General features: G+C 35.2%; 1 protein-coding gene across 1 annotated transcript in view; it reads left to right on the forward strand.

The window, feature by feature from the left end:
- ADGRV1 (adhesion G protein-coupled receptor V1) overlaps nt 1–14,550 on the forward strand; it is a 279,799-nt gene that overhangs the window by 45,040 nt on the left and 220,209 nt on the right. Inside the window, exons 12-19 of the mRNA XM_058424189.1 lie at nt 6,807–6,839; nt 7,896–8,022; nt 8,113–8,298; nt 8,962–9,142; nt 9,708–9,871; nt 10,496–10,619; nt 10,994–11,260; nt 12,646–12,772. Of these exons, the coding sequence (XP_058280172.1) occupies nt 6,807–6,839; nt 7,896–8,022; nt 8,113–8,298; nt 8,962–9,142; nt 9,708–9,871; nt 10,496–10,619; nt 10,994–11,260; nt 12,646–12,772 (1,209 nt within the window). The remainder of the gene's footprint in view (nt 1–6,806; nt 6,840–7,895; nt 8,023–8,112; nt 8,299–8,961; nt 9,143–9,707; nt 9,872–10,495; nt 10,620–10,993; nt 11,261–12,645; nt 12,773–14,550) is intronic.

The following is a 14,550-nucleotide window of genomic DNA, read 5'->3' on the forward strand; positions in this document are numbered from 1 at the left end:
GATATTGTCTTCTGCATGAGAGCATTACTCAGAATATTTGAATTATTTCATATCCAGGAGCCTTTTTGTTTTATTAGCAGAATAATCTTGGCTGTTTCTTCAGTCCTACTTCCAAAAATTCAGATGTATATAAAGTTTAGAAATACTATCCCTTCTGCTAATACCTTCTAATAATCTAAGGTATATTTTTTCATATTTTTCTGAAAACATGCCAAGAGGGGTCTGTCAGCTACAGTGACTGCACTGAACATCTACTACTTACACAGTCCTTACCTTATGAAGAACTATCCTTCTTGTATATAGGAAGGGCAGACTAGCTCATGGGAAGTTTTAACACCAGATGTTCATATAGACTACATACTAGCAAACCAGAAAGCAACTCCTCATGCTGCTGCTCATCCTGTTTTTTGAGCAGTGTTCTGTCACACTGTAAAGATGCTGTTCCAGTGAAGGATTGATCTGCTTCTGTAGAAGCTGGCTGGTGGATACATCTATTGCACAATAAATTATTTCATTCTGTCTTGGACACTCACTGTGTTGAAAAGGTCCTGTTCAAGGCAAAAAACAGAGACTATTGCAAGCAGTTCTGTTTTTCGTCCTGTGGATGAAACTGGTTTGCTTGAAAGTTTATTAGAGTCTGTGGCACAAAAAAAGAAACTAAGATTAGAAATAATGATTGAAGTTGTGAAGAAGTTGTGTAAAGTGGCAAAAATGTTGAAGTGGAAGGATAGGAGACACGTACATAGAGGAAGTGGGCAGCATAAAATATTTTTAATACTGGACAGCTCTGCAGTATGTGTAACTACAGCTTTCTACCACTTACTCTGACTAGTAAACCCATGTCTTGAAAATTATGTGTAAAAGAGGATTGAATTGGTAGCTAAACAAATGCAACCACTGTTCTGATTTTGCTATGTATGGAGGGAGTAGCAGGTTCTCTTGATCATGAAGTGTCTGGTAAAAATTTTGCCAGCAGTAAGCAGTTTTCCCACATTTTGCAAGGTCAGAGAGTGAAATAAGGAATAGGTAGTCTTGCCAGGAAAAAGAAGTAAATGAGGAGCAGATAAAATCTGAACTTTTCTCTAGACCTGGGTAGTGTCCCTCAAGGCTACAAGTGAAATTTGTCAACTTTAACGTGAGCAGAAGCCAATAATGAAATATCTGCAAAGATGATCCTTTCAATACTGGAGATGACTCTTCAAAGCAGGGGTTAATGGTACTGGCTGGGTGATGCGTGTAAGCTTTTGGTATTGCCTCCTGCATAGTTTGTGTTTTCTAGATGAATGGATTTCAATTTCCAAGACTGGCAGCCAGCACCTCACAGCAGTAGTGAATTACCATGAAACAAAGGTGCTCTGTGTTGTGGATGTGCTAGCACTGTTTGATAAACTGTACCATAAATCAGTAGAAAAATAGAGCATGTATGGATTTTAATGAAACTACAGATGTAGACATACATTCATAAGCATTCTATTTATTGCAATTAATAATAGCATGGGCAAAATAATAAGATAATTAGTTCTAACAAGGATGTATTTACTTACAACTCTGCGATGTTATTAAGGCATTTTAAGTTTTAAATTAATTTTGATTTTACTCATAATTACAAAATAAATCTTCCAAGCCATTAAAAATAGTATTTTCCTTCCTTGCTCTATGGCCACCATCTTTAGGCCCTGGATAGTAAAAATAATTATGAATGCTGTCCACAAAATGGAGGCAAATTTATATCATGAAGAATATGCTTACCTAGAAGACAGGTGAAGCAAGATAATCCTGTACTTGCTGAAGTTTCTTCATATTTTCTCTCTTTAGGACCAGATTCAGTTTGGATTCCTGCCCGTATCTTAATAGGCCTAAATTGAAATTAAACATAAATAAAGCCAGAGGTCTGTAGTGAAAGCTGATTTTTTTTTTTCTTTAACTTTTGCACAAGAAATTCTTGCCCCCAGTCATGCCCTCAGTGCGGATACACTGCTATAAATGTGGCAGTTGGCACAGCTGAAGGGCCAGGGCTCTTATGGCACATGGATTGTGTTTGTTCTCTTAAATGAATGGACTTCAGGTTCAGGGAACAGCAGTTCACAAATGATTTTATTTTTATTTTGGGGAAATTAAAATGCAGGAACACTTGAGTGTTTAAATAGTTTATGCTCAAAACTTTTGGTCATGACTTCCATAAATTAAGATGCCAAAACAGATCCATGTACATATGTATGCATCTAATTTATTTATATGATCAGTGAAGTAAAACTGATGCAATGTAATGTGGACAATTCTACAGTTGTAGTGATTTCTGTGATGTGATACAGGCTGAGGTACTTAACACCTTCTTTGCTTCAGTCTTCAGCCTCAGTAAGACCAATAATTCTCAGGGCAACTGGTCCCCTGAGATGGTAGACCAGGTTAAAGACCAGAACAGACCCCCTGAAATCCAGGAGAAAGTAGTGATTGGCAGAGCTATTTAGGTGGTCACAAGTCTATGGGACTGAATAGGATCCATCCTAGGGTAAGAGGGAGCTGTTGTAAGAGCTCTCTAAGCTGCTCTTCATCATTTATCATCAGTTGTGGCTAAGGAGGCTGAGGAAACAAACAATTGGAGGTTGGCCAGTGTGGTGCTTGTTCACAAGCTGGAAGGAGGATCTGGGGAACTACAGGCCAGTCAGCCTGACGTTGATGCTTGGCAAGGTTATGGAACAGATGGTCTTGAGTGGGGTTGTACGGTACCTACAGGATGGCTGGGTCATCAGACCCAGACAGCATGGGCTGGTCCTGCCTGAACAATCTGATCTTTTATGATCAGGTGACATGCCTGAGCAATTTGGGGAAAGCTGTGGATGTTGTCTGCCTGGACTTCAGCAGTCATTGTGTCCCACAATATTCTCCTTGAAAAGCTGGCAGCCCACAGCTTGGACAGGTGCTCTGGTGCTCTCTTCTGTGAGTTAGGAATTGGCTGGAAGGCCGGGCCCAGAGAGTGGTGGTGAATGGTTCTGCATCCAGCTGGCAGCCAGTCACTGATGGAGTCCCCCAGGGATCAAATTTGGGCCCAGAACTGTTTAATATCTTTAATGATGACCTGGATGAGGGGATTTATGTCTAGTAAATTTGTGAATGACACCAAGTTGTATGGAAGTGTTGATCTTCTGGAGGGCAGGAAAGTTCTGCAGAGGAACCTCAACAGGCTGGGTTGATGGGCCAACACCAACAGCTTGAGATTCAACAAGGCCAAGTCTCATATTCTCCACGCGGGTCACAACAACCCCATGCAGAGCTACAGGCTGTGGAACAGTGGCTGGAAAGTGGCCCAGTGGAAGAGGACACTTTTTGAGATACCTGGTAGAAGAGAAAGTTTTTTAGAGAAGCATGTTTTTAAGAAGAATAATAGTACAAATTCATGGTTGCTGAACACAGCACTCAAGTCCAACCTATGTTTTGCATCTCCACTTTTTAAAAAAAATTATTTTCTAAATTTAAAAAGTTTGCAAATCATGAAAGACCCATTTAAAGCGCTGTGTATGGTCTGTGTGCTTTAATTCTGGGCATAAGTAAAGCTGTTAAATGAAGTTTGCAATATTTTTCTAACTTTGGGATTTCCTGTACTCAGTGCCTATTTCAAAACTCTGTTTAAGTATTTTTTCCGTGAAGAAATATATGTGATGCTATAAGAATTATGTCTTTCATTATAAAATGTTAGCTTTTACTTCAAGGCTTTGGTCAGATATTGCTTTGATAGGGAAAAAGTTATTTGAAACTGATAGTAGAATGTTTATATGAGTGTTACTGGACATATACTGCTAGCTTTCATTACTTTTCAAAGTAATAAAGCCATATATCTTCTGCTGAATAACTTAGGTTAAAATGGCCTCCAAAATCAAATAAATTGTGGATTAAAGCTGGAGAGAAGGTGCTACCTCTAATGAGAAACACTGTGGAATTTATAATGTGACCAATTCTCCTTGAATACTATTCTTTAAAGCTAGGTCACTAATTAAGTCAATAGATAATACTGAAAAAAATTGTAGTGAGTAGCAAAGTAGCGAACACTAATTGAGGAAGCAAATTGAGTTACATTCCACAGGCATTTTGAATGCACCTTTTCTGAGATACCTGAAAGAAGAGGAAGATTTTAGAGAAGTGTTTTTCAGAGTAACATTAATAAAAATTAACAGTTGCAATTCAGTTTCTCATGGGCTTTTCAAGACATTCACTTTCTTTAGAATTCCAGTTCTTGGTTCAAAGTTATCAAATTCAAACACATCTCTTAATTATTATTTTATTTTCAGTAATATTTGTTTCAACATTGTTATGTTATTTAAAACTCCATCAAAAATCTTCCTTCTGTTATTTTAAAAGTACTATGCATTTAAAAAAAAGTGAGGAAACATTTTGAAGCTTCTTTTATTTGTCCTAATTAATCTGTAGTTCTTACTAAGTAATAATTAAGGTATTTTTAAAGAAAGAACTTCTGTGATGACTAGCCTTTTCAGATGGGAATTATCATATGGGAAGTGGGGGCAGTCTTCAGTCCAGGGCATAAGGCAAGGATGTGGTGGAGGGGCAGGTTAAGCATGGAACGCATGTCAAGTTTGGATGGTGGTCACCAGCATCAGGCACAGTATAGTGATTGCCAGGCAAGTACACAGCAAGAAGAAAAATCCAGGGTTGAGCCAGGAAGTCCCTTGATGGATCCTGGTCCAGGATTGATATGAAAATTTGTATATGTATACCTCAGAATGTAAACACGAGGGATCTTATTGTTTTCATTGCTTATGTGATGGCATATCTGAGTTAAAAACCTGTGCCTTGTGGCTTCTATTTTGTTTAGCATGGGCTGTTTTATCATGAAATCACAGAATAAGCAAAATTGGAAGGAACCCATCAGCATCAAGTCTGACTCCTGGGCCTGCATAGGATGCCCTGAGAAACATCCTGTGGGCCTGAGGGTGTTGTCCAAAAACTTCTTGAACTCTGTCAGGCTTGGTGTTGTGACCGCTACTCTAGGGAGCCTGTTCCAGTGCCCAAGCATTGTCTGCTGTTTTTGAATATTAACCAGCATTTAGTATGCCAAAGCACTGGTTGCAATCTGGCCAGTCACACAGGGAAAATGCAGTCACATCCATCAATCAGTCAGTCAGTCAAGTGACTCTAGTTTTGAACAGCTGGCTGGAGAAAAATCCAAGAAAATTATGTTTCTAGCAGTGGATGGCTGAATCTGGCCAGTTACTTTCTAAATTCCAAGTTCTCAGGGTTCTGGTCTGATCTACACTGTGATCGTTAAAAGGTTGTAAGTACTGCCAGTCTTCTCAGTCCTTTCAAAGTATACCGGGAGATGCTCTAAGTACGTCCTCATGGTACCTTGGGATTGTTTAATTTCTGCTACCCTTTGGATTTCGTTAGAGCTGCCATCATGCATTACAACATGATACTAGATTTTAGCACTACTCAGTTAACAGGCCATTTTTTGTCTTAGCTCTTTTTGGACTCATGTAGTCTGACTTCATGAAGATGAAAGAGATGCTATATCTGGCATGCCCTTTCATTTTTTGATGATTGTGTCTTAACCACTTAGGCTTGTACATACGTACCAAAACCCCATTTGATATAATGGTTCATTTGTATGTTTTGCTGTGAAATATATTAGCAACAGCTTAGTGATATAATTAAATTTTAATATTAGGAACAATGTAATGTAAATGAAAATTTACAAAAATTTTAGCTCTGAACTTTTCACCTTGACTTTTTAAATGGTATTAATGCTTGATGGTTTTGGAAAACTTGAATACATTTCTGAAGGATATGAGAATGTCTTTATATATAGTATTTAAAATGTAGCCTCATTTGAAATAACTAAGAAATTTCTATTAAATCAGGTCTCCTATTTGAAAGAATAGAGCTACAAGTGTATTTGTTTCATTACTTCAAAATTTTGAGTGAACTCTTATGTCTATTGAATTCTTAATCTGAATTATTTTTTAATTCAAAATTTCACTTTATAAATGCTTTGTTTATCTGTTCATACAATTTTAATGATACATACAGGTTTTATATTAAATATTTATTTTACATTAAAATAATCTTTACATTATTGAAATTACATACTTGTTATTGCAGAATAATTTCCTTTCATCTGACTTGATGTGATAGTTTTATCATATGTGCTTATTTTCGTATTTCTATTTTTTGCCTTATTTGTGAGGGTGATGGTTTTCTTCTCTTCTTGTTTTGTTGGTATTTCACTCTGGTAGTCTGATGAACTGAAAAACTGTCAGAAAGAAAGTTTGATGTGAGTTTGGGCTAAAATAGTTTTTGATATACGTGTGTTATAACTCCCAATATACTTACTTGTTTTTATCATTACTATGTCAGATTGATGAAATAGTATATAATGGAGGCACGTTCATTATATATACACATTTTTTTTTCCGCATTAAGTTATTAATATAGGCTGCTGGTGCAGTTGTGAGCAGACACAGAGATTGGCAGTGATAGAACTTCTGGAGGAGGGCTGGGTAGGGTATACCGTGAATGGGCCTTGACATCCTGAATTGGTCATGAGGTCATTTCTCACCAATAGGGACTGACCATTGCTAGCATTTGTCAACAGGAAAATGCCAGGGAAGGAGGTTCCCATAAAAGGAATGTGATATGTTTGAAAAGGGACAAGAAAACTTTGTGGTGCTCTTGTTATTATTGTCTAAGACTGGTACGATTGAAATTTCCGGAAGTGGCACTTTTCATTTCTTCCCCTGTCCCTTTTCTTTCCCTCTATTCTTCTTTCTTTTCCTTCTATCTTTCTCTGTTAACAGGGTAGAGACAGAAAGGTTTATCGTGTACTTTGGGTAAGTGCTGAGAGCTGTGGCTTGTCTTCCATGAATCAGTGCTTTGTTTTAAGAGTGATTAGTTTGAACAGAATCTGTCAATAACTTCTTTTTCTCTCAGGAATAATGTCTTCTGCATCTCTTCAGGCAATGCTTGCTTGCCCTTTGATTTTTAATTTGATGGCATGGATTTCTGGCTTGAAGGTTTATTTAGGATTTGTGAATGATGAAAGTTATTAATGCATGACTCAGTGTTTGATACCTGCACTTGATTGCAATAGTGCATCCGTAATACAATTTGTCTTACCTAAATGCCTGAGCAGGCTGGAGTTGTAGAGAAGTTATCTGTGATCAAAGATGAGTAGTCATCTTTTTTTTGAATGACGTATGTTTAGTTTATGTTAACACAAGCTGCTGTGTCTGCTGGCATATTTTTTTAATATGCAATACACATGATGTATTACCCTTTAAAATAGATGTTTCCTGTTTGTTCATTGGCATTTTCTTCCAGAAAACATGGAAGATGAATTGAATTCATAAACTAACATTTAATAAACTATCAAAATCATCAGTCTGAAGGTGCATTTTTTATGCATCTTTCAGTAGTAGTTTTTCTTGCATTTTTAGTGGAATGAACTTAAAACAATGTAATTGCAAATTCACATCTGAGGAAATGAATGCAAGAAATACAAGCTCACTTTCTTTGAGTGATTTTGGATCATCCCTTATGTCTTGGTTCAAATAAAAAGTAATACCAAATGTGATTTTAGATTTTTAGTATACAATTCTATTTCTTTTTCTTTGTGTTGTGTGCATGTATGACTAAAAAGCCCCAGAACTATAAACTGTAAAAAATAACCAGAAAAAAAAGGTACTTCAGAGAACAAGGGTTCTGGTTTATTGCAAATGAACGGAACACTCTGATTTGTCTTTCCTAATTTATTATATTCTTTGTAGGTACTTGTTTTCATGATTTATTCATAAAATTAATCAGGATTCTGATGTTCTTCACATGGATATATATTTACTTACTAAAATAACCGTCACTCAAAAAACCCCTTTTTCTTCATTTCCCAGGATCAATGTGGAAAATCAAATACTGAAATATGGGTTTACTACTTGTGAGATTACTATTTTGGAAAATGATGATCCTGGAGGAGTGTTTGAATTTTCTCCCTCTTCCAGAGGTCCCTACAGTATCAAGGTAGCTATCTGAATAACTTTTCTTAACCATTATGGAAAAGTAAATCTTAACAGAGTGCAAGTAAAATGCTGGATTTTTTTTTTTTTACAGGAAGGGGATTCTGTTGAGCTACAAATTGTCCGCAGAAGAGGGAGCCTTGTCAGGCAGTTTCTGCGATACACTGTAGAACCAAGGGACAATAATGAGTTTTATGGAAGCACAGGAATTCTGGAATTTAAGCCTGGGGAAAGAGAGATCATAATTACTCTTTTGACAAGGATGGATGGCATTCCAGAGGTAGAAATGAAAATTTTCCTTTCTTCAAATTATGTTCACAGCATAACAGTTTGTCACTTATTAAAATACAGGAAAATGTATGGGAGCAGAACAAGTGTGCAATGCTTTTCTACAGAATGTATTTCCAGTCTCCAAAACAGGGATGCCTGGATAACTAGAAGGTATCTTCAGCTTTAATAGGCCTCAGTGGATTTTTATGTTTTGTAAATTGAAACTTCTCATCCATCTGAGCTTTTTGCATCCATGACGTTCTGTACTATAGAATACCACTTTTTAATTGAGTGCCGTGCGAACAATCACTTTGTTCCTTTTTTGGTAAATACCTGCTCATTGAACTCAGTGCTCCCCAGTCTACGCTAATATTTTCTGTATAGATGCAAAGACGCAATACCTGTTGTAGTGTTCCATGATGCATCTCCTGTGAGGTTTTTTCCAAGAAATATATGAAGTACAAAGTCACATTAGATTAATAATGAAAGCTGACAAATTATTTTTAAATTAGTTTAATGTCAGTGGCTTTAAAATCTTTTCTTCCCTGCTGCATATGACAAAGACTTACAAAACCATTGTGCATGTAGAAAACGTGTAATTTTCTTTTGTTGAAATTTTCCTCTCTTTCTGCTGAATAAATCTTTTTATTCTGACTGAATTTCCTTCTTCCAGCTGGATGAGACATATGCTGTTGTGCTCAGTGGCTATAGTGAAATGTCAGGAAAGCTGGGGAGTGCCACAAGGGTCAATATAACCATTTTGAAGAATGATGATCCACATGGTGTCATTCAGTTTCTACCTGATGAACTATCAGTGACAATAAAGGAAAGTAAAGGAGAAATCATCTATGCTGGTAATCCTTTTTATCAGAGTTACTGCTTTCTCTGCTGTCTGCTCCTGCAAGGCTTCTTTTCCCTACTTTACCTTCATAGGACAGTGCCTGACTCAGGAGTTTCCACGGTGGTACAGTACCAGCATGATGAGCAGTGGAGATTAGTGCAGAGGAGGATGGGCCTTGAAAGCCATAGGCATCAATCCAGTTAAAATATAGCTAGAGAATATACCAGACAGGAGGGACAGAGAATTGATTTATGTGCAAGGTACAGCCTGGTGATAGTAGCTCTCCCGGGCGAGCATGAAGCACTGGGTGCTATATGAGAGAAGAATGAGCTGAATTTTCGTAAGTGTGTCTTCAATTTATCTGTCTGTATTGTATCAACAGAGTTGATAAAAGTCTTAACTGCTGTAATAGTCTATTATTGTGCAGCGTTCTGTGTAGGGCACTCCCATACTAGTTTTGCAAGATGTGGATTTACTTACTGTTTCCTTTTTCTTTGTTTCAGCTTTGCTGATCTTTTTAATTTTGACTTTTATTTTTCTGGAGATACACACTGACTGTGCATATTTTCATTTTGTAGCCTCTTACAGACTTGTAAGAAACCAAGGAAACTATGGCAATGTTAGTGTGTTCTGGATTGTTGACCCAGCATGTACCAGTGATGTCTATCCTGAACAAGGGACTGTTTTCTTTGATAATCTGGAGCTTTCAAAAAATATCACAATTTACTCTCTACCAGATGAGGTAATAATTTTTACAGTATTTTTGTGTAAATATGTGCACCAAAGAGGATGTGCTCAAACATTGCAAGTTAAGAAAAAGCTCTGTGTTTTAAGAAACTGATATCCTTTTGTGAGATAAATCAAAATACTTGGGTAAAACTTAAACAAATCATAAAAGAATTAGAGACATTGTGCATATCTATAAGCAAGAAAGATAGAATATGTCAGTAGTCGTTTAGTTAAATTATAAGTAAACCACTTGTTTTAATAGCAAGAATCATAATTTTATATTTTTAAAGCTGATAAATTTGAAATAAAGAATGAGAATAATTAGTAGTAAAAGAATAAATAAATAAATATAGCTGTAAAAATAAGTTACATCAGCATCAGGAACCTGCAAAATAACTTCTGAATCATCTGTACAATAGCAAAGATGGGGGGATTTGTTTTCAAAGATTTTTGACTGATTATTATTTTTGTGTAAGTGTATGAACTGTAGTTTTTCATCCCTCTTGACACATTTATGAATCAATAAATAAATAACAATATCCAGAAATCCTAGTTTGTTAACCTCCTCAGTTGTTCATTTTAATTTCTTCACTGTTTTGTATGCAAGAAATTAATTTCTTAATACTTTGTTATTCAGGTACCTGAAGAGATGGAGGTATTCATAATCAGATTATTCAATGCCACTGGTGGAGCCAGACTGGGAAATATAACCAGTGCATTTTTACAGATTACAAGGAATGATGATCCCATTTATTTTGCAGGTTAGATATTACTGATTTTAAATTTTGAATTCATATTCTACCCCAAACAGATTTTATTGACAGAGCAGATTATTGAAAAAACTTAATCCTAGTGGAGTTATTGTTATAAAATGTACTTTTGTTTTGTTTTTGTTGTACTAAATTTGCTTTTTTTTTTTTTTTTAAACTTAAGAATTTTCTCTCATTCTATGTCACTATTCTTGTTGGTGGCTCGACAACAATGTTCTCTTCTACCTGCAAGTATTTTCCTTCCTTAACTAGATATGCCCTTCTCTTTCCCTGAGGTGAAAGATCCTCTTATGGGGGATTAGATAAATAGGCCACATGCAAGAAGTGTGGGCTTGAACTTGAATTTACTGCTTGTGTGTTTTCAGAACCTCTGAGAGTGAGCATTACGGAAGGGAGTGTTGCAAACTTTACAGTCCTAAGGAATGGATCTGCTGATGCTGTTGTTGCTGTTCAGTATATTACTGTTAATGGAGATGCAACAGCTGAAGAGGGAGACTTTGTACCCAGTGAAAAGGACAGTTTCATTCTGTTTGATGTCGGAGAAAGAGAGCAGACCTTATCTGTGTATATTAATGATGATGATACCCCTGAAACTGATGAAGCATTTTATATCTTCCTCTTGAATTCAACAGGTAAAAGCAATGATTTAATATATATTTAGTAACTCTCTTTTTCTTTTTTCTCTATATTTTACTAGCTTGTTCTTATCATAAAGCAGCTGGGGATTACATGAATAAGGTTTGCATCAAAATGTCTATAAAATTTCTGTACAATGTGTTTGGATTTTGATCTTGAACTGTTTAATTGGGAACAAAAATTAAATTATAAAGCTGAAACTGTCCTGCAAAAATAACTTGAGTTAAAATCTCTTTCCAAATGCTCCAAATTAGATGGGGTTTTTACTCATTTATAAGAAAATATAAGTTAAATATAAGAAACAGGTAGTTTTTCTCAATTATCTGAGTATAAGGTAGTTCATATGTTTCCTGAGGCCAGCTAGAATTCACTCGGATACCTAACCCTCTTGCAGAACACCAACTTCATGGAAGTTATTGGAAAAAGCCATACTTCTCCCTTCTTAAATTTTCTCTTCAGTGATCTCTTTCTGTTTTATTAACTTTGTTCAGGATCTACCAGTATTTTCTTTTACTATTCTTGGAAACTTTTGAGGGCTTTCCCCCTGGCACACATTCCTGCCAGCAGGGGCAAAATGCATACTATTTCTAGATGAATTCCTGAAAGGAAAAAAAACATACTATTTTTCTTTTTATGATCTGTTGCATATATTGGCCTTGATTTTTAACATCCCTTTCAAAAATTATGTTGGGCTGTCGTACGTCTGAGAAAATACAAATAGAGGTATATGAAGTTAAGGCCATAGATTGTTCACTTTTGAATAAAAACAAGTCTAGTGCTTTTGAAAAGGGTGAAAACTATGATGGGGATGGAAACGTAATGTACCTTTGTGGACATAAAGGGGTGTTGAAATGTCCGTACTGTGCTAATATACACAAAGAAATCCTAACTTCTACCTTACTTCACAGGTGTCTTGTATTTTTTTTTTTTTCAGGTAGGCTGTGATATGGGTATGAATAATCTCTTAGAGATTGTTATTGCCTTGTATTTAGTTAAAGTGCAATATTTCTGTTGTAGGTCTAAAGCAGACCCAGGGTCTCTGAATATGTGTCTTTTTCTTCTGACTTGACCAATTGATCAAACATGAAGTACAACCTCTCATACAATCCTTTCCTCTCAGGATTGCATCATCTCTGGTCATGTCACATTTTTTTTCTGCGAATCTGAATTCTTGATCTCTGCCTTAGATGCTACTTATATACTTTTACTCTGATTTGTCTTTTACTGAGTATCTCAAATACTGTTTTTCAGTGGTTGTTTTATCACTGCTTGTTTCTTTCTTTGCTTGAAAGCTGTTGATGTGAGAAGAAGATATGTTCAATCTCAGAGTTACCTCCATTTCTGATTCCAGTTTTGATAAAATTAATCACCCTCTTTTTAGGGGATACTGTTATCTTTAATGCTGGAGTGGCTACAGTTATTATTGAAGCAAATGATGATCCTAATGGAATTTTCTCCTTAGAACCTATAGAGAAGCCAGTGGAAGAAGGAAAAAGTAATTTTTTTTTGTAAGTAACTTTTAAATAATATTGTTGCCCATTTTTTGAATACATGTATGTATATCTTAATGTGTGAGTTATTTTATGAATACTACTTTGATCTAATCCTATTTATTGCATTGCTAAAATTTATTAGAAAAATAGCTCCACCAAATTTTGGATTAAATTATTTGCAAACTTATTGAGGATCAACAAAACATCAAACATCAATTCATATTATCAAGTAGACTGCGCAAATTAAAATGTGTACAGAATTCCTGTTAAAATATAAGCAAATAAGATTACAGCACAGGACATATTTTTTATATTTTCATACAAATAATATTACAGCATAGGGGGTTTTGTTATATTTTCACACAAATAACATTACAGCATGGGGGGTTTTGTTATATTTTCGTGAGAGTGTAGGTACAGAAGGATCAGGATGAATGAGCAAAATATTACCTGGACCAATAGAGAAGTAAAAAATCTTTTCAAAATATGGTTAAATACAACTATATGGTTTTCCATTTCTTTTTGCAGCCTACTTTGAAATCTTAGCCTACAAACCACCTATATTACTCTATTCTTTCTGTTAGTTTGTTTTTCTTCTAACTGCAAATTACAGATAGGAGCCTATACTTAAAGTCCATATGTGCCTTTCTTCTAGCCTGAATATACTTTTCCCTTGTCTGACTGTAGCTGCTGGAATGTATTCAGGAAGGGGAAGGGTTAAGAAATTATTTTTCATGTCATCTGACCTTTTTGTGTTCCTAAATTCAGAATGTAGCTATAAATTTACAAAAATACTGAATTTCAATAAGAAAATTCTAGACATTGTATAAAGAAGTGTTTAATATATGTTCACAATAAATTTGACAGTGTGAACAGTGAGAGAAGAGGGTTTTTTCACAATTGTTTAATTATCTTTTATATATTTTTATTTGATGTGACTGTTCGTTTTAAAGCCTTGAAATAGATGCCTGTGACGGTGAGTTAGATCTTTATGCCTGTGTTGCACATCTAAAAAAATAAAATCCTTGTTAAAAGAATATATTAAAAATATGTTCTGTGTTTGATTTTATTTTGCTGCTCTTTGGGATTTTTTTGGTCCTTAATAATATTAAAAAAAAAAAAAAAAAAAAAAAAAAAGGATTGTGTGAAGGGTGATGATTTGAACTAAACACATATGTATACAGGCACTTTATGAAAACACATGATACCAAGGTGACCAACATCTGACCTTGCTTAGTCCTTATTGATAAAATATATTTACTAGGAAACTGTCTCTTCCATACCCTCAAAAGCATTTGACTTTTGTGTAGTATATAAGTATATAAGTAAAGTCGTTTATAATTTAACCAGTGAGAATACCTAAGGCAGCACTGAGCTTTCAAGAGAGTAACTGGACTTACTGCAACAGTGCTACAGCCCTGGAATAGAAGCCCCTGCTTAATTAAAAAAAAAAAGAAGGAAACCTCTGAAACCAGTAAAAACATACTGTGTTTCTGTTGCTAGACTGCTTTTCTGAATTAACTTTTCATATTTGTATAAAAATGCTTTAAATAGCTTTTTCTGTTTTTTACCACACAAACAGAAATGTTCTTTTTGTATGTCAACCTATTTTGCTAATAAAGGAACTTTATGTTCAGTTCAGTTTTTCAATATTTATTTGTAATATCTTTTGGAAATTGGTGCAATTATGTTACCAGATAGCTATGAAAACAAATAAAAGCTTTTAATTATTTATTAAATTTTTAGTATGGAATAATCAGATTTTTGAAGGACCTAGTATATAACCCAAATTA

The sequence above is a fragment of the Hirundo rustica genome, chromosome Z, assembly GCF_015227805.2.
Source record: "Hirundo rustica isolate bHirRus1 chromosome Z, bHirRus1.pri.v3, whole genome shotgun sequence".
NCBI lineage: Eukaryota > Metazoa > Chordata > Aves > Passeriformes > Hirundinidae > Hirundo > Hirundo rustica.